The following is a 23,221-nucleotide window of genomic DNA, read 5'->3' on the forward strand; positions in this document are numbered from 1 at the left end:
GAGGTTTGGGCGCCTCCCCAAACCTCCCCAGGTCTCCGTTCCTCCTGCCGACGTTTGGGGAGGTTTGGGCGCCTCCCCAAACCTCCCCAGGTCTCCGTTCCTCCGCGCAGACCTGCCGACGTTTGGGGAGGTTTGGGTGCCTCCCCAAACCTCCCCAAACTTCGGCAGGTCTCCGTTCCTCCTGCCGACGTTTGGGGAGGTTTGGGCACCTCCCCAAACCTCCCCAGGTCTCCGTTCCTCCGCGCAGACCTGCTGACATTTGGGGAGGTTTGGGCGCCTCCCCAAACCTCCACAGGTCTCCGTTCCTCCTGCCGACGTTTGGGGAGGTTTGGGCGCCTCCCCAAACCTCCCCAGGTCTCCGTTCCTCCGCGCAGACCTGCCGATGTTTGGGGAGGTTTGGGCGCCTCCCCAAACCTCCCCAGGTCTCCGTTCCTCCTGCCGACGTTTGGGGAGGTTTGGGCGCCTCCCCAAACCTCCCCAGGTCTCCATTCCTCCGCGCAGACCTGCCGACGTTTGGGGAGGTTTGGGCGCCTCCCCAAACGTCGGCAGGTCTGCGCGACGTTTGGGGAGGTTTGGGGAGGCGCCCAAACCTCCCCAAACGTCGGCAGGTCTGCGCGGAGGAACGGAGACCTGGGGAGGTTTGGGGAGGTGCCCAAACCTCCCCAAACGTCGGCAGGAGGAACGGAGACCTGGGGAGGTTTGGGGAGGCGCCCAAACCTCCCCAAACGTCGGCAGGAGGAACGGAGACCTGGGGAGGTTTGGGGAGGCGCCCAAACCTCCCCAAACGTCGGCAGGTCTGCGCGAAGGAACGGAGACCTGCCGAGGTTTGGGGAGGCGCCCAAACCTCCCCAAACGTCGGCAGGTTTGTGCGGAGGAACGGAGACCTGGGGAGGTTTGGGGAGGTGCCCAAACCTCCCCAAACGTCGGCAGGAGGAACGGAGACCTGGGGAGGTTTGGGGAGGCGCCCAAACCTCCCCAAACGTCGGCAGGAGGAACGGAGACCTGGGGAGGTTTGGGGAGGCGCCCAAACCTCCCCAAACGTCGGCAGGTCTGCGCGGAGGAACGGAGACCTGGGGAGGCGCCCAAACCTCCCCAAACGTCGGCAGGAGGAACGGAGACCTGGGGAGGTTTGGGGAGGCGCCCAAACCTCCCCAAACTTCGGCAGGTCTCGGACGGTGGTGGCTTGGGAGAGGTGCACGCGATCCCGGAAGCACCAAAGCCTCGGCCGCGCACAAGTCCTCGGTAAGTTTTTTTGTTGACTGGAGTATAAGCCGAAGTGGAATTTTTCAGCCCAAAAAGTGGGCTGAAAAATTCGGCTTATACTCAAGTATATACGGTATATATTACTCTTATTAGGGCCAAGAAACCAAACATCAGAAATATTTGCCCTTTCAGAGAGAAAAGAACATGAATACATTTCATTACTGTCACGCAGTGTTGAGAAAACAGAAGTTATCCAGAAGGGTCTATTTTTTTAACCTGTATGCAGCATTTAAAATGACTATTACAAGGCCAATATGCATTAATTGGCTTCCATTTAAAGAAGACTACAAGGTTCCTCTGTGAAGATAATAAATACGCCAACATTTCCATCACCAGCATTTTGAGAATTAGTAAGAAAGGTAAAGGACTTTAAGAATAACCTGTCACTGCAGGGCCTGAGTTCTAAATAATTAATTTGCACAAAATATACTACATTAAAATACAATTAAACCAACCAAAGGCAGCATATGCAGACCTGAAAACAAGTTTTCACACTTGACTAGACTATCAAATGCATTTCCTGACATGTATACTGAATTTCATTTTCTTCTCCTTTGTTTCTCATTATTTTCTTTGGCACTCTTGCTGATCAAAGAGGTTTGCTGAAAATGGTGTTGTCTTATTTTTCCTGCTGGGACTTTGTAGGTACCCTTTATACTATAATCTAATTCCATAAACAAAGGATTAGCTCCTCAATGCTGGATTAGGCAAATAGGAAGCAGCAAGGAAGGAGAATCGCACATTAAAAAACATAAAAAACCCCCATAGAACTAAACAGTCCTTGTTTAAAAATTTATTTTTTAAACTGGATTCACCAGAAATGTCCTTCTTTACTGTGATTCAAAGGATGAATGTTTATAGAATAACAATCAAACCTCTTTCACAAGATTGTCATTCTTAATTTTGACCTCGCCCTTAATACAATACAAAAGCTTTTATTTTATTTATTATTTATATGTTTTCTGATTCAGGCATTTAGATATTTAAAGGAAACTCACTTGCAAGAAACTTTTGTTCGGTCAGCCACCATGGTCCACTGCTGCTGATTTGTAGAAACTTCAATGTAATAGCTGTAACTCCTATCATCACAATCCCAGAGGAGTAACCTGAAGGGCAGGTAAAGAATTCAAAGGTCACCTCTATATGGAATTTTGTATTAATAACGCAGTTTTTAATATTTGCCATAAATAATGTATGTAATTTAGCTTTAAATGTTCAAGAGCAAAACATTTAAATATACAAGTAAGTCTTTCAAATACTAGGGATAAGTTTTTGATAATTTGGCTTTCTAAAGTTGTCCCGCTTCAGATTTCCTAGCACGCAATAATTCTGGAAAAAAAATCTTTAAGCTACTATGCACCGATTTTATCTTTTAGTTTTATATTTGTGGGATTAGTGAGAGATACTTTAAATTGAAGCCACCTTGTTTCTTGGAAGCATTTTTATGAAGATGGCCCTGAGATCTTCTCAGAATTCCAAATACTGTTATGTTCCCAGTCCCCAAAGGTAAGTAATTTGATACTTTTCTTTTAGGAAAAAGAGTGGCTAACATATAGATTGTGAAGCACAAGTTTTGTGACTACTGGGACATATATACGCATCCCTAGATCTTGGAAATAATAAATAGCAACTTTAAAGCTATCAAAATTATTAACCATAACAGCTTTCATAGTTTAGCTTATTAGACATGCTAGAACATCCTTCCATAATCTCTTTGAATTTCTTTTTTTTTTAAGTTTAGAGAACAATGATTGCTTGAATAAATGGACAACTGAAGTTTAATAAGTAAATATTAATTAAAACCTATGAAAAAAGATATTATTTGCACTGGCAGTTATAACAATCTTCTTAGACTATTTATATTTTATATAAATCACCTCCTCCCTGTTAAGAGTCTCCTAGTTTGTTTACAACTGCTAGAAAAGATATTGCTTCTACAAAATCATTTCATTCTTCACTAACAGCTATCTTAAATGCTTTGTTTTAATGCTGAAGGGTTGTTGTAAAAGTTCGTGCTCTCTTTGTTTTAGGAAAGAAACGTATTCGTTTGAAAGAAAATAACCGCTGATTTAGAACTGGGCTTATTATAAAAATATTAAATATGATATAGGAATAAGAAAAAGCTTCATTCTTCAGATCTGTACATCTTTTAACATTGATTAGGCTGATATACTGGGCAAACAAGATTTCTAAAACTTACTGTAGAACCCTCTATATAAACCTAAATAAAGGTAAAGGTTCCCCCGCATATGCGTGCTAGTCGTTTCCAACTCTAGGGGCCGGTGCTCATCTCCAGTTCAAAGCCAAAGAGCCAGCGCTTGTCCAAGGACGTCTCCGTGGTCATGTGGCCAGCATGACTAGACGCCAAAGGCGCACGGAACGCTGTTACCTTCCCACCGTAGTGGTCCCTATTTTTCTACTTGCATTTTTTTACATGCTTTCGAACTGCTAGGTTGGCAGAAGCTGGGAGAAGTAACAGGCGCTCACTCTGCTACACGGCACTCGGGATTCGACCCGCCAAACTGCCGACCTTCTGATTGACAAGGTCAGCATCCTAACCCACTCAGCCATCGTGTCCCTTCTATATAAACCTAGGGTGTTATTAATAAATAATTTCAAGACCAAAATAAAAGAACTCTGAAAAAAGAGACTTTCAATTCTCATTAATGATGAGTTTCTGCAAATTAAAAATTCAGAGCTGATTCCATTAAAACTCCCCAAAGCAGCATTCCACATTTGGTTAGGAGAAACATCCAGCTATGTAAAATTCTGCTCTCTCTCTCACTGGCTTTTTGTTTAGCACAGATGTCTTTTGGTTGCTCTAAGCAAAGCTGTAGCTAACTTGCTTATTAAAAAATCTGTCAATTTAAGGACAGAATCTCGAATGTGTGTTGAGCTTATAAACATAGCTGTAAATCAATGCAGAAGTTTTAATTATGGGATAAATCTTTTGAAGAATTTTAAGTACTGAAACAAAAACACGTAAAAAAAGGAAATAATCTAATTAGATTTTCCAGTGAAATCATTTTTTATAGCTGGGGACACTGAAGTTTCCTTGATTCAAACTGTCAGAGTAACAGGAATTAATATAAAAAAATCAATTATTTTGAATTGTACATCAGTAGGTAATACAATTTTGGCTGCTTAATAGCTTAACTAGAAACCAACTTAGCAGGGGAGAGTCTCAGAACAAAAAGATTATGGATATATGGTACATTTATGTAAAGAACAGAATGGCTGATCATTACAGAATATTTATCCAGTGTTAACAAAATGATAATGTATGCCGTGCTTAAGGCTATTTTACTTTCCTTGAAGTATGCCCAATTGTGTAAGACTATAAATATTCAGTCAGGTAAAAAATGTAATTTATTCCCAAAATGTCATGATAAGTATAAAGTGTTTTGTAACAGGTTAAAAATTACTGATTTATTATAGCCTAAATTTTTGTGAAGGAGAATAAATGTTTTCCTCAGTTGGCAGGTGTGTATATGCATGGGTTAAGCTCAAGAGAGCAATAAAAGACTTCACACATGGTTAAAAATGAACAATTTCTAAAACATAAATAGATAAAATGAATAAAATAGAATGCAAAAGCTAAACTCAGTAACAATTCAATTAAATGTTAAATACAGGCTGAATAAATACATTAAATTTTCACAAGAGCAAAAATTAAACGAACACCTGCCTCTTTCAAAGGAATGTTGTGGTATATTAAACTATTTTTCTACAAATTTCTGAATGATGCTATTCCTTCACTGACCAATATGCATAATACTATCTATTTATTATGTTGAGCATCAGCCATTTTTGGTGGAAAGATGGAACATAGAGCTAATAAATGAATAAGGTACAACAGTTTATGCCATGCCATTTTAGACCTTCATACTCTGTGTATAGCTCCTATTTTTTCTTTCTTGCAAAATAAACTAACATGGCTACTTCTCTGACTCTTTGCATTTTAAAGTGTTATTTCATGAAGAAGTAAAAGCACTACATAATTCCACCATCTTTGATATCTCACGACAATTTAACATGCAATATTTGCCCTTTCAATCTATTACTATATGTCTCCCAGGTAACTGTTTATTCTCCAATATACATTGTTCTATCCAGTGGCTAAATTTCTTAAAACTTAAAAGGCTAGCAATCTACAGTAATAAAGAGCTTGAAAAAGTGAAGTTATAATGTGATGGATAGGCTAAGGTTAAAAGAAAATAAAAAGGGGGCAGGGGGATGTATTTCCACACATCATATTAGGAAATCTTCCTATAGAACAATGAATTGTTTTTTGTTAATCAGCTTGCTGGGGACACAACATACTCAGCGAGCTCACTGTCATCAATATCTAGAATGTCAAACATATGCATTCGTAGTAGCAGCCTTGTTCACATTTCATTAATTAAAATAAATAACAATGACTCTAATAAAAATGTGATAACAACCACTCACATTTTAGAAAGCCTCTCTGAGCCTATTCCTTTAAGGCAAATCATGTATACCTGTTAAAAAAAGTGAAGCACAAGAGCTGTACCTTAAAAATGAGGGAAGTCATAAAATTAATCTTCCTTGGTTAATAATCCTAGTTCTATACTATGGTTTATTCAGCATAATATTTCTATCCCATCCTAAAGTATATATGTGATTGTCTGAGAGTGTATTTGTGCATGACTGTTTGTATTCTTGATATTTTCCATCAAATTTGGCAATTTTATCCCTTTCTAATATTCTGATAGACTCAATTTACCTTCAGATTGCATTTAAAAGTGTTACACATGTCAGAGGTTCCTAATAATAATAATAATAATAATAATAATAATAATAATAATAATAATAATAATAATAATAATAATAATAATTAGTAGTAGTAGTAGTAGTAGTAGTAGTTGGAAGGGACCTTGGAGGTCATCTAGTCCAACCCCCTGCTCAGGCAGGAAACCCTATACCATTTCAGACAAATGGCTGTCCAGTCTCTTCTTAAAAACTTCCAGTGTTGGAGCATTCACCACTAATCCAGTAGGATTGTCTGTTTCCGGAACAAGAATGTTTACTTCTGTTCAATGTTGTCTAATTATTCTGAAGAGGCAAGTTGAGATAAACAGAAATACCCCAGAATAATGTTTCTTGAACACCTGAGCACATAAATCTTTGCAACAACAACAATAATAATAAAGTTGGAAGGGACCTTGGAGGTCATCTAGTCCAAACCCCTGCCCAGGCAGGAAACCCTATACCATTTCAGACAAATGGCTGTCCAGTCTCTTCTTAAAAACTTCCAGTGTTAGAGCATTCACAGCTTCTGGAAGCAGGTTGTTCCACTGATTGTTATAACTGTCAGAAAATTTCTCCTTAGTTCTAGCTGGCTTCTTTCCTTGATTATTTCCATCCGTTGCTTCTTGTCCTGCCTTCAGGTGCTTTGGAGAATAGCTTGACTCCCTCTTCTTTTTGGCAGCCCCTGAGATATTAGAACACTGCTATCATGTCACCCCTCGTCCTTCTCTTTATTAAATTAGACATACCCAATTCTAGCAACCGTTCCCTATAAGTTTTAGCCTCCAGTCCCCTGATCATATTTGTTGCTTTTCTCTGTACCCTTTCTAGAGTCTCAACATCTTTTTCACATCGTGGTGACCAAAACTGGATGCAGTATTCCAAGTGTGGCCTTACCAAGGCATTGTAAAGTGGTATTAACACTTCATGTAATCTTGATTCTATCCCTCTGTTAATGCAGCCTAGCACTGTGTTGGCTTTTTTGGCAGCTGCAGCACACTGCTGGCTCATATTGAAGTGATTGTCCACTAGGATTCCAAGATCCCTCTCACAGTTGCTACTATTGAGCAAGGTAGCACTTTATACTATACCTGTGCTTTAAGATAAATTATATACTTTGTAAACTGCCTTTTCTTTTCTTTATGAATAATGATAAAAAAATCTCTAGGGTTCTCTGTATCAAAGATGAAAATGCAACATTTTAATCTCCCACTGAAATCCTTTCTGAAATTTTATGTGCTAATTGTGCTTTAGTAAAGTGTGTCAGATTTCACACCAGGCCAGGCAATAAATCTTGACTCCCCAGATGTTTCATTTTCCATTCAGGTCATTGCTTATTAGCAGTAGTTCACAAACTTGACAATGCTAGGTAAGTTGTTTTATCGCAAAACACAAACCACATATATGCAGAAATCAAGCTTTATATATGTTTCCTCCAGAGTTTGAATTCAAGGTCTTTTCTTCTTGCTTTTACCAGTGGGTGAAATTAGGCCTTGAGATTAAGAGATGAGCTTCTTGGTATTGTAGAAAAATTCTGTTTAGATGGAAGAAGATCACTAGTCCGTGCTTTATTAACTTTATTAACTTCATATGCCACCAGAGGTTATCTTCTCCCATTTCTCTCCATCAATACTTCTTCCCCTTTCTCTATCGGATCATGGATGGCTGGAGGGCATAGTGCCCTTTGCTTCTTCTTTTTTGGCTGAAGTTAATGCACTCTCTGTACTTTCCGGGCAGTCTGCCTCTCTCTCTGTCTGAAAAGTCAGCAGAAATGGAGGGGTACCTCTTCTGTCGTATTTCTCTGCCATGATTTTCCCTTCCATTCTAGGAGTCTCCATCTCATTGTCACTGCTTCTCTCTTGGGAGTTGTTCAAATGTCTCCTCCCTCAATGTCCTCCTACTCCTCAATGACAGAAATGTTAACAGGTGATGAATTCTGAGTATTCAGTCCGCCAGGTGATTTAGGCTTCTGACGGTCCTGAAAATGGAACTGCCAAAGGAGGTAAGAGGAATGTACATCATCTGCTATTTCCCGTGAACAGCTTGTATCTGGGTACCCTTCCTGATGAACAGGACATTCCAATTTGCCTTTCCTGTATTGACAATCTGAAATATACTTCACTTCAAATTGTTTCTCTCCTTCAAGTTGGGAGGAAATGGTGGAGCAGAATTGCCTAAGGAGGTGTATCAGGAAGGGGCAGTAGAAAATGGAATTTACTTTCAGTGTGGCTGGAAGCTACAGATAAAAGGCTACAGTACTGATTTGAGTAGTTATGGAGAAAGGTTCAATAAAGTTGGCTTCCAGATTTGTAGGCAGTTGTTTGAAGGGAAGAAATCTGATAGAAAGCCATATATGGTCTCCAACAGCAAGAGGCATGGGGAGTTTCCTAGTAATAATGGTCAGCACAGCAAATGTAGAAATCTTTGACATGATCTAGCTGTTTCACAAAATGCTAACAATTCTTGGAGAAAATGGCAGACTTCTAAACTGTGGACAACTGGGAAGCATTTGGCAACTGGTTTAGATGGTTGTGACATCTGAATAACAGTATGACTATATTATCAAAAGCAATTTAAGGTTTAATTAAAAGATCCGGCCAACTGTATCATCGGTTTACACAACAAAGGTATTATTCTAAAGTAGCATTTGTTCCTTCATGTAACTGCATACAAGGGGCAGAGAACAGATGAACTGTTACATCTTAAAGGTGAAATATAGTTTGGAAAAATGAGTTGTAAATTGTATGCTCCTATTAGAGACATAATCGGATAAATGGTGGTTTTCAAAAATGCTCTTTAATAATAAATAAATTATTTTAGAATGGAGTCTAAAACGAGAGAAGCCTTTTTGGAAAAGAGGTGAATTACCACCAGAATGGCATTCAAGACTTTAATATGTGGTAGAACAGTGATAAAGTCCAAGGAAAATGTATGTCAAGACTGGACTGGAGAGGATGCAATAGTCAAGCTGGGATAAAAACAAAAAATAAGCTTTTGATATGTTTTCCCATAATAAGTTATGGAAAAGAAGAGGATTTGTTTTAAATGCCCAGAAACATCTAGCTACCAGTGAAGAACTATAATACTACCTCCCTCAAGGAAGGAAGAACCTTGTTATGGTGTGGTTTTCCTCACAAAGTGGTGGAGAAATTAAGACGAAGATTCTAGAAAAGTCACCTCTGTGAGCCATCATATATGGGTTGTGCTGAATATCGATTTAGTTAGATGTGGAACAATCTTCTTTTTTAGCTCCAAAATCTACGTGTTTAGAGCAGGGAAAGGAGTTCAGGCATTAATGGAGATCAGAGGAGGGATATAAAATAAGTAATATTCTGCCTACTTACTCTCTGGACTAGAAATGTACATCAAATTAAGAAAAGGACTATGCCCAACTGATTTGGTGCTGTAAATGGTCTACATTTCTGTTCGTAGATGATCCAAATTCCCTAGATCAGTTCAGACCTTGATAGTATATCCCACTCCTTGGAGAATATCTCAGTTTATAGATTTACTGGTACAATCAAGAATCCATTGTTTTCTCAGTGATTATGAATCATCAAGGAGTTGAGGCTGTAAAGAAGTCCCAATCCACAATATTTCCACTATCATGCTTTACAAACGGGTTAAGAGTGTTTTGTTGGAGTGAAGTATTTTTTCCCCAGCAAACATATTTATCATTAATGCAGAAATGACATTACTGACACTTGAAAACATCTGTCTTGTGCTGTAAAAAAAAGCAGATCTGGCACCATTTCCAGGAGCTGAGAGACATAGCAAGTCTGGGATCAATGGCCACAATTACAAAAAAAGTATGGCAAATCATCTGAATGATGTCATCTTTAAGAACAGCATTTTGGTGGCAGGCCACATCACTACTGTTTTGAGTACACTATTGGCCAATTAACATTAAAAATCTTTCCTATATATTCCACAATATGGATTACAAATTCACAACATATAGCTATAGACATATATTTTCAGTGCCAAGCATTCTGAAACATAAGCATTATTTTGTCCTTCATTTATGTCAGTGCCTTTCATATCTTCGCCATTCTAATATCAAACTACGGTATAAGAAAACAAAAGCAAAGAAAGCATAATTCCTTGCATTTTATTTTATCATAAGGAAATGATTTTTTTTCTTTATGCCTCTCTATCGCAGGTATACTATGGTGAAACTTTTTTGTTTTTTAAAAGATTACAATAACTTACACATATAGAGAAATCCTAAATTCTTTTTTAGAATTGAATATTTTGCAATAGTCTCCAAACCTTTATCACACATCTTTAAGAAACTTTCCATTTTCCTTCTCTAACAACTCTTAGCAACGCGTATATTTGTCTTGGACCTTATTCCACAAATAGTGTTATCCTCCTCCAACCTGCCCCACCCCATCAAAACTAAAAAAAAAATACAATTAGAAGGGAGGTAGCAGTTGGTCAGAAATTGTACACTGAGTTTCATGGCCACCCAAGAGCTTTATTCTACTTTTTTGCTCATTAAACACATTAACATTTCATTTTATTCACAGTGACTCATAGATAAATGAATAAATATTTCACCAGCTCGAGGCCATGCAGATCACACGGCAATATAAAATAAAACAAACTGGAGGCATTCTGATTCTGATGCTATGCTCAGCACAAAACAAATTGCCTGCCCTCAAGTTATGTCACTATTTTCGTATCAAATGGGTGTATGTGCATGTACAGACTGCTTTGCTTTCCAACTTAGGATTTGTATGTTAAGAACACTATCAGTGCATGAAAATTATGAACTTTTCACAGCAGCTATCAGGAGCTATGTATTCTCATTACTGAAACTATTTTTACATGAAGAAAGAAATCATCTTACTGGATTGATCCAATCATGTATGGCTGCGCCAGCTGTACGACAATAGCACCACTGCCTAGCTGATGGCACGTATACCCAGAATCCCAGTCATAATTCTTTGTGTCTCCATTCAACAAAGCATTGCGGCTACGGCTCACGCCCTCAATCACGCTGGCGCAATCGGCAACTGTTGCAACATTCTCAGTGGGAACTGAAAATTAAAATACAAAAGAAATCAAAGGCAGGCACAGGCAACTCGGTTCCATTAGTTTCTCTATCTGGGGAAGAATAAAAATAAACAAAACTGTTGCTAACACCGGAAAACAGGGATGCATTTCAGAGGCAAGATTAAAAATGAATGAGCAATGAGAGAATTGTATCAGTGAAGGCCAGAAATCTTTTAACTTCAAACTAGTTATACAACAGAACATTCAGCAAACAAATACTTAGATGTATGGTAACAATTACTGTGGTTAACAAACTTGAATTATGCATTCCAAAATCCAGAATGCAACGCTGTTTCGAAGAAATGGATGAGGCTGAATAGACAGTGAAGGAGAGAAATAAAGAGACCAAAAACCATCAGAGCAGACAGGTAATAGACACTGCCACAAAAGTGTGGTTGTTAAGCAGTCCTCCTTCTTCTATTACTTTCCAAGCATCTGAAGGAACATTCAATTTCTACTGAATCAAAACATGCACTGGAGAGATAAAGCTGTATAAATTCTATTTGTGCAGCTTTTAGAAACAAAACTCAAGATCAGAAGTTGCAGCATAATTAATAATCCACTAACTCATCTTATTTTTTTCACAATTTCCAATTGATGTCATTATACCTGAATATATTTTTTCCCCAAATTTTTATTCTCCCCCTTTTTTTCCATATATAAGACAAGGTGAGGAACGTACCAATACTTCCCTCCTTTTTCCCCCACGACAGCGACCCTGTGAGCTGAATAGGCTGAGAGTGACTGGCTAGAGAATCCTAAAATGGCCTAGCACCAGTCTCCTGGCTTCTAGGCTGGCACCTTAGCCACTTAGCCGCTTTCACATTAAGAGGATTTCACTCATAAATGAATTTAATTTATCAAAGTTGAGGAGGGGTGTTTTGATTCTAAGGTGTTCCTAAAACTTGTTTTCCTTGTTTAATTAGTCTCTTATCTCTATGAAAACAAACTATATTTATTAAAATGTTCTTTTGGACTATTTATGAGTAATATTGTCCATGATACTAATACATGCCAAGGAAAACCTTGTTGCACTATTTTGCACAATAGGAAAGTAGAGATTAATCAAATAATTTCAGCACACAGAAGGTGTTTCAGTTCCCAAGGGAGGATTGCCACTCCCCATTTGAATGTTCATTATTGTCTTTCATATCCATCTGATAAATGTATTAAAAACACCATCTGGAAGGGATGTCATTCCATGAAGCATTTCAGGTTTTTTGGTTCCCTTGGCTTTTCCCTATGGTATTTCTGTCTCAATCTGTGTAACTTTGTTTATAAAAATGCACTCCCAGAAACAATACTGTCTTGCTTCTGAATTATATTTTTTGTCCTTCAACTAAATGTTACATGTAAACACATGCTATAAGATGGAAAACAAAATATGAATTATATCTCTTATTTTTGTAGAACATAATATTTCTTCACAAATTGAATGTACCATTAGAATGAAAAACAATCCATATTAATGCAAATACACCATGGAAGCAAGCAAAATGCTTGTTTTAATGTTTTTTAAATTGTTTTATAATTTTACAATTGTAAGAAGCTGTCCAGAGTCACTTGGTTGAGTTGGGCGGTTGTAGAAATTGAATATATAATAAAAAATTCAAAATAATAAAAATAGATAAAGCAGAGGTAGCTACCCTTCTTGTTATTCTTTCTGGCTCTTACCAGGCAACAGGTGGCCAACAGATTGAATATACTGTTACACAGTAACATTTAAAATTAATGTCATTTCCAAGACATGACCTTAAAATTTTTTATTGAAAAGTTTTAACATACAATTTTTCCCTTAGAAAATCCCCCCTCCCCCACCCTTCTCCCTCCCCCCCTTCCTCCCCCCCTCCCCCCCCGACTTCCCAGAGCTAAATACAAGGTATGTATAAAAAAAAAATCATAAACAACCATATATTAACAACCATAAACTCTAAAATCTATCACTCTCTAGCTAATATAGGATAAAACAAACCTTAGTAATATTAAATATATATAAAAAAAACTAATATAGAAAAAGAAACAAAAAAAAAGCCTTATTCAAATATAAAACTTCTTAACCCTATACTTATTCTGGATAAACTCAAACCATTCTCTCCCTTCCATAATATAGCGTTCCTGCAAGTAATCTTGCAAATAGGCCGAAATCTTCGCCATTTCAACCAAGATTTCAAACTTGTTTAAATTTTACATTCCTCACCCAAATCTTTTCCCACCTCCCACTACTTGGCTGTAAGTACGTTGTGAAAGTTCCATAGACTTCTGCTGTTCTTGTTCTTTTATCTTTTTTGATCGTTTTAAAGCAGCACGCGTCACCCTCTGTTCTCTAGGATCATCCAAAGGTGTTATAACTTGATCTCCTCCAGCACCATTCTCCTCTGTCTGTCCATCTTCAGCCTCTTGATGTTCTCCTTCTCCAGATCCCTTTGCAGCTTCCAGAAGTGTTAATGGGGTTGCTTTTAAAACATTATTGTAAAAATCACGCGCTTGCATCACAGTAACCAGACGGTACCTTTTACCTTCATGCATCACCATCAACCCAGCTGGGATCTCCCATCTGAACCTTATATCTCGTTGCTTGAGCTCTTGCACAAGAAATGTAAAATCCTTCCTTCTCCTTAAAATCTTTGGAGGAATTTCTTTTAGAACCAGAACTTCTTGATCAGCAATCACGACTTTAGTGTCATAGGCAGCTTGTATAACTTCATCTCTAATTTCCCTTTTTGCAAAATAAACCACCACATCTCTAGGCAACTTTCTCTGTCTAGCAATCCATGAATTCACACGAAACACTTTATCCATGCCTCCTTTTATTTCGGATGCTGGCTGATTCAATACCACTTCAAGAGCCTCAGAAACCAGCTGCTTTAGATCTTCCTTAATATTCTCCTTTAAACCTCTGATTCTAATGGCAAACTGCATCTGGAAATATTGAGCAAGACTCAATTCTCTATCCATTTTATCTCTTAAATCTTCATTCTCCAGTACTTTTGCTTCTAATATGGCATTCTTTTGAGTCAAATCTTCCACTTTTTCATCCAAATCTTCCACACATTCAGCCACTTTATACACTGAAGACAAAATGTCTACCTTCATCACCCTGAACTTCTGTTCCATCCTCTCCTCCATTCTCTCCTCCAACTTCTTCAATTTCTCCTCCATCTGTGCAAATTTATCACCATTTGATTGATTAATTGATTCCAAAAGTACCTGGGCATGTTTATCCAAAGCATCTCGTAAATCCTTCAGTGTCAATACATCAGGAGGGTGCAACGCCTGTAATGATGATTGTTGCACCGGAGAAGATCCACCACTCCGAAGAGTTTTAGGGGGAGGTTTAGCCGCCATCTTTAACTTTCAATTGTGACGCACTTTCACTTAAAGTTTAAAAAAGTCCATCAAGCTCGAGAGTAAAATAAAATAATCCTCTTCACCTTTTCCTCTTGTACCACTCTGCCTGCTCCTTTTAATCCATAGTCCTTCCTTCAGGCAGGGGTGGTCGCAGACGCCTGGCTCTGCTCCATGAAATCAGGAGCAGAGGCGCTGGCCAGCTGGGAGCGACCCAGGCTACGGGGGAGTTCGATCCTTCAGCCGCCCAAGCTGCAAGCTCAGGCGGCCCCGGAGAACTCGACCCCTACCTGGGGCCTCACCCCCTCCTCTTCTCCCGAGGAGGGGGCTTCAAATTCGCCCAAACAGCTGATCGGCGCTGTTTCGGGCGAAAATCACTCAGCTGAGCCGCGGGCAGCCCGGGAAGGCTGTCTCCGGCGCCGCGGAGCCACCGGAAGTCATGACCTTAAAATTTTACACACACACGCACACACACACACACACACTTTCAGTAATACCTAATGACAAATGAGCAAAAGGGGAAAAAATCAGACATATATTTTTAGTTTTTTTTCTAATTTGACAATTGTTTTTTAAAAAGTCAGAATATTTACTGAAATATTTTTCTGCATTAATTGGATTTTGTTTGATTAAAATTTCTTATATTTATTTCAAAAAAAAATATAAGAAAATATTAATATAAAACACACATTTTAGACAATGGCTAAACTATAAATTCCATGAGCTATCAAATGCTATGTTTTGTTCTGTCCACATTCTGATCCTTCTACTATGCTTTACATGTGAACAGAAAAGCACAGGATTTCCCCACAATGTTTGACAATTTTATGATGATAGTCTAAGCTGCTATCCTCAATATCTATTTTAGGTTTATTCCTGCTTATGACAAAACATCTGGCATTCTTTTGTTATATAATTAAAGACTAAAAATAATTACTGTCTTAAACTTTAGCACATTCTTTTATAGGAATTGTCAGAAATCGGAAATTCAAGAAATATTGATAACTGCTAAGTCAGAGATAATTCAATACTGCTGTAATTGGACAGAACAATAAATGGAAAAAAGCAGATAATCATTCTTAAGAACTGACAGAGGAAGACCAATAATCACCCTGAAATAATGAAATCGTTACAATGGAGAAGACATCGTTATTAAATTTATACAGCATTCTAACATGAGCTAACATGGGATTGACTATCTAATAAAAGATAATGGAAAAGAAAGCTGATATGGCACAGCAATTAAGACTGCTGTTGATGTTTCCCTCTTCTGAGCTCAAGTTAGTTGTTTAGAAGTGGAGGATTCTAGAATCATAGGAAAAAATGATTTGGTAAATGTAACAATATAGGAGATAGGTATCTGAATTTTACTAAGATGGTTTTATTGCCAGTAGTACATACTTCATGCAACATCAATGTAGATTCTACACATGAAACCAATATGATTGGAATCAAGTAGATTGCATAATACAAAATAAAAGGAGCAGTGCAATCCAGTTATTACTTTCACGTGCGTGAAGAGATCATAGGCTCTTAAGGGTCAAATACATGGATTGAAGTTTAAAGAGAGTAGGTGTAGTAGTAAAGTACAGGTAGTCCTTGGATTACAATAGTTCATTGAGTGACCATTCAAAGTTACAATGGCACTGAAAAAAGTGACTTAGGAAAGTCTTCCAGTTATGACCTTTGCAGCATCCCCATGGTCGCATGATCAAAATTCAGATGTTTTGCAACTGGTTCATATTTATGACTGTTGCTGTGTCCCAAGGTCATGTAATCACTTTTTACGATCTTCTGACAAGCAAAGTCAATGGGGAAGCCATATTCACTTAACAACTGTTACTAACTTAACAACTCCAGTGATTCACTTAACAACTGTGACAAGAAATGTAGTAAAATGGGGCAAAACTCATTTAACAAATGTTTCACTTAACAACAGAAATTTTGGGCTCAACTGTAGTTATAAATCGAGGACTACCTGTATATCCTGGAAAACATGGAAGGGAACCATGAAAATATATGGAAATATATAAGGAGCATCATGAAAACTGATAGGAAAATAAAACCCTAATCCTAATTCAGAGATGAAAAAATTTGAGTGGCTTTCAAAACAGTTTACTGTGATAGCATATGCACATGCACATACCCACAGAGAAGATGAATATGCTGAGCAACAAAAAGGACATTTTGCCACTGAATCAAGACTTCCAGTTTCCAACAAGAAGGATATGGAAAGCCACCTCAAGCAAGGATGTCAAAAAATAAAGGAAAATAGCAATAAAATGAATTTAAAAAAAAGATCAGAGGAATCATGAGACAACTCACAGCTAAGGCAGGGATACTCAAGAATAATTATGAAAGAAAACAGTGACAAATGAAGCTAAAGACAGAAGGAAGGACTACATGCAATCCCTTTACAAAAAGGATTATACATTTATAGAAACATCGAAAAGTAGAAGTACAAAAGGTAATTAATCAGCAAATAATCAAATGTGAAAGTATCAGACACAGATGAAACACCCACCAAAGTACTAAAAGTTGTAGGAGAAGATGCTATTCAAATATTAACAGCTCTTTGACAGCAAACATGGAAGAAGAGTGTGTAATCCAGAATTTGGAAAAGATTAGTGTATACCTATATGGATGCAACAGAATGTGCCAGTAATAAACTTACTGCACTGCACTAATCTCTGATGTAAGGGGGAAAAAATGTAACCATGGGCTGGAAAGACCTTTACAAGGAGAAAAGAGAACTGGATGGCAACAGCTTCGCACAGAGAAGACATTAAATTGGTCAAAGAATGCCTCTCTAAGTGAAAGATAGACCAATATTTTACAACACCAACGTATGCTACTAAGAAATTGATTTGACTTTTTCATTCTGTTGGACATTTAAATGATTTCTATAATAACCACTACTGAGCAAGACAGAAGTGAGCATTTACTGTATTCATTTTCTACTTTTCCTAACACAAAGAGATACGCAAATGAAGCCTTAGTGATTCATAAATGCTACAAAACCTTCACTAGAGGATGTCCAAGGACATTCCATTTTTTATATCCACTGTGGCTGCTACCATTATTCACTCTTCCATCTCTTAAGAGTACTATGGAATAGTATAAAGAAGGGGGTATAATTTGGAGACAGGAAAAGAGATTTTCAGTTGTGCATATAACCTTGTAAACAAAACTTTGCGTTCCAAAAATATCTAATAAACAATAAACAGTATTTTTAACACTGTAGTTGGATAGGATCAAACATTTTAAGTTATAAGAGTTATTAAATTGTTTCAAAGTCAACAACACGTTCCTATTTTTTCCCCCTAAAGCAAACGGAATGCATAGAGTTTAAATAAAATAGAATGAAGTTATCTGCCAATTTGTGGAAAAGTTTCTAACCACTATCTGTAGGCCATACGTGTTTTATTGTGTTATGACTACAGGAAACAACCACACCAGAGCTTGCCAGAGAGTTCCAGAATTTTGTAGAAAACATACTAACAATTGATCCCTGTGAATAGTTCTCAGTATTCAGGCAAGATTTGCTACCTAAAGTGATACCATTTAGGGTAATACTAATTAAATGATCAATTTTTATTGTGAGATTTGCAGCTAACATTTGGCATTTACATGAGACTGCCACGTAGACTCTATGCTTTTGGCCTCATTTCATCATTATTTCATAAATACTCAAGGCCCACTGGACAATTCTACATTTCCCTGCTTTTTCTTCCAATTCTGCTGCAATGTACAATCCCAAAGGTGCTTTTTCAAGAGACAGCTGGATCTTCTTCTTCTTCTTCCTCTTCTTCTTCCCCTTCCCCTTATTTTGAAAGAAAGCAAGAAAGTCCAGTTGCCTCTTGAAAAAGCACCTTTGGAACAACCATGACCTGGATGACTGAGAATCTTCATAGACATGCAATATACAATGTTGCCAGTTTTGCATAACAGCAGTCAAAATATGTCCGAAGATACCTGTTCCATAAAGTAGTTTTAATAACATGTAGACTATGGGTTTGCAATTCCCAGGCTGCAGACCAATAGGAAGTGGACCAAGCAAGTGAGCAAAGCTTCATCTGCCCATGTGTAGGATCTAGGTAGCATGCGAAACCACATCTCCCTGGTGTGTGTGTGTGTGTGTGTGTGTGTGTGTGTGTGTGTATAGTTAAGTAATTTCATTTTTGCATTTTGTATTTTCTGTTTTTAAATTCCTCATACTTCACCCTCCTTATGCTGGTCTTTGAGTATAATAAAGGTCAAAGACCACCTTAAGGACGCTGAGTTACAAGGAATAATAAAGGTTTATTTGATTTGGATATATGTTTTAAACAAATGATAAACTGCATTATCATTGGCAATATAATTCCCATTCTATATCACTTACCTATCAGTCCTCTGTCAAGAGTGAAGGTTTTGTTAGTGAACATGCATTCAAAAGCCACAATATGGAAAACTTTGTTTACTGTGTTGTGTGTTCCAACTATTCTGATATACCTGTAAGAACAAAACAAAACAAAAATCAACAGAATGAAATATGTAACATAGCACTGATCTTTACTAATGCTGCAAGTATCAGTTTAGTTTAGTATATAAATAAAATTATTATTATTATTATTATTATTATTATTATTATTATTATTATTATTATTATTATTATTATTATTATTATTAATATTATTATTATTATTATTATTATTATTATTTCTGTATTGAGAGACTTACAGTACCAAGAGAATAAAAAACACAGGCTTGTAGTAAATGCATAAATAAATATTCCAGCTATATGAGAAACAACTTTCCAACCCACCTCCCATCCCATCTAGTTAAAAAGTATGATAGCAGCACCTTGCAAAAGCCAGTTTTTTTTAGTGCTGTGGCAGCAACAAAAACACAACTAAGATTTTTGGGCAAATCTTAATAAAAATGAGTCAAAACTTACAGTATTAAAGAAAGAAAATAATTACATAACATTAAAGAAACAATCTTTTCTTTAATGTATTAATAAAGAAAAAAGGAGAAATGTAAAAAAACATGAAAAAGAGAAAAGAATAAAAGCATATATTACCTATAGGAAATCATTCCTTTTAATTTCTGATCATAAATCCTTGACCATATGATAACTATGTTCAATCTTGATTAATTGAAAGCCAATTCATAAAAATAAAGCAAACTTTTATAGATAATTCAAGACTGCAAACCTGGTATTAAGATCATTAAGGACTTTTTCTTGAACAGCAATCTTTTTTGTTACCCCCATTATTCAATAAATGCATCAATTATTTAAACATTGATAATTTCCAAGTTTCATGTACATTTAAAAATATATTCACATCTTTATATCTGATCTGTGTAATGTAATGTCATATTGATTCACTGATTTACATTTAGAAAATTAAAAACATTGCCATTCATTCAATTTTAAACACTTGGTAGGGTAAACAGTAAACATGTCGAAAATATTCTCACAAATTAGTCTTAACAGTTAGGATTCCTTAAAATTCTTAATGATTTTTTCACATGGGAAATTCCAACTCATTGTATCTTTGTTGTTAGTTGCGAAGTTGTGTCCAACCCATCGTGACCCCATGGACAAGGTTCCTTCAGGCCTTTCTGTCCTCTACCATCTTCTGAAGTCCATTTAAGCTCACGCCTACTGCTTGTGACTCCATCCAGCCACCCCATTCTCTGTCGTCCCATTCTTCTCTTGCCCTCAATCTTTCCCAGCATTAGGCTCTTCTCCAGTGAGTCCTTCCTTCTCATTAGGTGGCCAAAGTATTTGAGTTTCAACTTCAGGATCTGGCCATCTAAAGAGCAGTCAGGGTTGATCTCCTCTAGGATCATTGTATCTACTGGATCACATATTTTAACTGTCCCCACAGTGGTTTTTTGGCCTGAGCACTTGTCTTAAAGAGAAACTAAAGTAAAAACATGTGATTTGCAAAATCTGAAAGTCAGGGAAATTAACATCCCATTATGAAATGATAGCCATAACATAGATAACTAAAATCTAGGTTTAGAGCTAGAATAATATTGTCCTTAATATATGGGCCAATGTTATTGTTGATATTTCTGTGTCAATATTTAACAAGGAAATCAAATGAGAGAATGTCCAGTCAGCAGGATATTCACCAGATTTCAAAATCAATTTTATAGTACTGGCGGGAAGAGACATTATTATAGTCGTCTACAGTATTTAGGCAATACCAACTATCTATCTACAAGCTTTAATATCTTACTTCTTGAAGAGGTAAAGTTGCAAATAAACAAGCAGTTGGTTCAGGCACACAGTAATCTTAGGGATGTGAATATAATATAAAAATTGCATTCTTTATTGGTTACACTTGATTCAATATTACACAATCAAAAACAAAAATGATTTACTGTTATATATCTTACTCTGGACACCTTTAATAGTAGACATAATGTTGAATTGTTGCAACTCATTCAACTAAATAATTAGAAAGTCTTCCTGAGACGGCAATCATATAGTAATATATTATTAAACAAGTATTTCCACTCTGCAACATTGATAACTTGCAATTTATATTTAAATATTGATTTTAAATATAATACTTGTAAGCAAAAGAGCTCTTTAGTTAATGCAACTTTATTTTCTTAAGACATAATAACTTAAGATCTTTTCTTGGTAGAAATAAAAGACATTTGCAAGATTTGTAATTTTCATATTGTAGTTATGGATTCTATAATTCATATAGAATTATAATTGTCTGTAACTGTTTTGCCTAATTCTTATTCTAATTAACTGGAAACATAGGAAAGAATATATGCACTGAGGAATGGAAGAAAGTCATAAGTGGAAAGAAGGGGAGGGAGAGTGCTGCCATGACATGGATATGGAACAGATTGAACAGTGAAAAGTGAAAAAAGCTAGTCAAAACCATACAAATTTGATTTAGGGTTGCATTTTTGTCTACCTTCATCCATTCATGTTTCCTCTTTCACCTATGCTGCATGACATGTGATGTTACAAATTAATCAACTCTTAAAATGATTTAGCTTAGTGTACTCTCTCTCTCTCTCTCTGACTTGTTTTGAAAAAAAATATGGGATGAGGAGATATTAAGGAAAGAAGTATGCCTCCTTGACCTTCAAACAGTAGACCCAGTAGAGGCAAGGATGATTTGTAAGGAAAAAGGGAAATACAATGAATTTTGTTGGTATAAATTCTGTTTGTTTATTTAATTATCTTCATCTTTTACCTTTAGTTTCTTTGCATAGTGTTGCTTACTCCAACAAATACAGTGTGATAGGCATATATATATGTTCTAGTTTATTATGTTCTATATTATATCTAGAAAATTTAAAGATGTACTCGTAAGAAAAAGATAAACAGGCAAGGTATAGGGTTTTTTTAAGATAGTTTATTTTTGTTCTTTTTACCTTTAAAAAAATCAGATTGAATTTTATAAACCAAAAAACAAACAGAGAAAAGGCAATTTAACCCAACCCCTTTAATATGCCCATTATACATGATGCATGCTTCCATTTTTCACTGTAGACACAAAGAAATGTTATTATTCACCACTTTTTCATCATAATGAAAGGTTCCATAAATCAAAGACAAAGACAATAAATCAATCCTCCTCACCTAAAGAATAAACCTTTCTCTTTTTAACTGGCCTTACTCTCATTCCATACTATAAATACTCTCCCTCTTTTTCTCCCCCCTCCTATACACACAGACACACACAGTATTTCGTATATGTTCAAAAGTTTTACTTTACAAGAAGCTGTAACTAATTTATTTTTTCAACTGCAGCTCTCTCTGCCATAGTTGTGATGAAGGATCACAAATATTTAGCAAGTTTTTAGCTATATGTGAAATTCTACAAAAGGCCTGAAATATGTGTAAAACCTTATTATTTGTTGCTAAACTTTTACTAAAGTTATCTAACTAGGACAGGATTTTGTTAAGTATATTGTGAAAGGAAACATCATAATCCAAATTATTAATACAACTCAGAAGCAGGTCTCTGCACACAATAGGGGGACTGGGGGAATGAATAACTTATGCAATTTATATGTGCTGTTGCATTCTGCATATTGAAGTTTTCAAGTGCTCTTCAAGAGCAGCTCTATGTGGAGCACATTGCAGAAATCAAGATGGGAAGTCTCTTTTGCCCTCAAGACTTAACTTTCTACAAGCATTAACCTTGAATCAATATGCTCCTCTTATTCTTAATGGGAGAATGAGAGTGATATCTGATCAATGAAATTAGATTATAATAATTATTAATAAATGTTCAGAAAAATCCCAAGCAAAGTAATATACAATATCTCAGTAGAATTAAAAAAACCCCACAAAATTATTAAAATATAATTTCCTATCATCCAAAGTGAAAAATGCATGTTATCAAATCAACAGCTATCTACTTAAAAGAAATTACATTATAAGAATACTATTAGGATTTTGCTACATATTCTTTGAAGATGATATAATTTAACTTCGGGGCTATTTGCCATTCTACCAGTGTTGAAAAGTTTAGATCAGGGGTATCATACCCAATCGCATCGTGGGCCGTGTTGTGATGGCCTTTGCAGCCCTTGTTTTGCCCTTGCAGGGCAGGGTGCATCTGGTCCACAGGCTGCGTGTTTGACCTACCTGGCTTAGATTAAGTATGGATTTTTTGAAAAGAGGTTCTTTAAACTAGAAGATTTTCTTTTAACATTTTTAATGCTTGGATTTCTATGAATATTTGGGAATTTTTTGCAATACAGGTTTATCACAATTTTTTTCCAAGAGTTGTGTTTCAGTGAGATT

At 36.7% G+C, this 23,221-nt stretch overlaps 1 protein-coding gene across 2 annotated transcripts in view; it reads right to left on the minus strand.

The window, feature by feature from the left end:
• Positions 1 to 23,221, minus strand: part of BTBD9 (BTB domain containing 9) — a 141,488-nt gene that overhangs the window by 40,670 nt on the left and 77,597 nt on the right. For both annotated transcript variants that reach the window (XM_081315251.1, XM_081315252.1), the window contains exons 7-9: positions 18,824 to 18,933; positions 10,889 to 11,078; positions 2,262 to 2,369 (exon numbers count right to left, since the gene is read on the minus strand). In XM_081315251.1, coding sequence (XP_081171377.1) covers positions 2,262 to 2,369; positions 10,889 to 11,078; positions 18,824 to 18,933 — 408 coding nt within the window. The remainder of the gene's footprint in view (positions 1 to 2,261; positions 2,370 to 10,888; positions 11,079 to 18,823; positions 18,934 to 23,221) is intronic.

This window comes from Vipera berus (assembly GCF_964194415.1).
Source record: "Vipera berus genome assembly, chromosome: 1".
NCBI classification, from domain to species: domain Eukaryota; kingdom Metazoa; phylum Chordata; class Lepidosauria; order Squamata; family Viperidae; genus Vipera; species Vipera berus.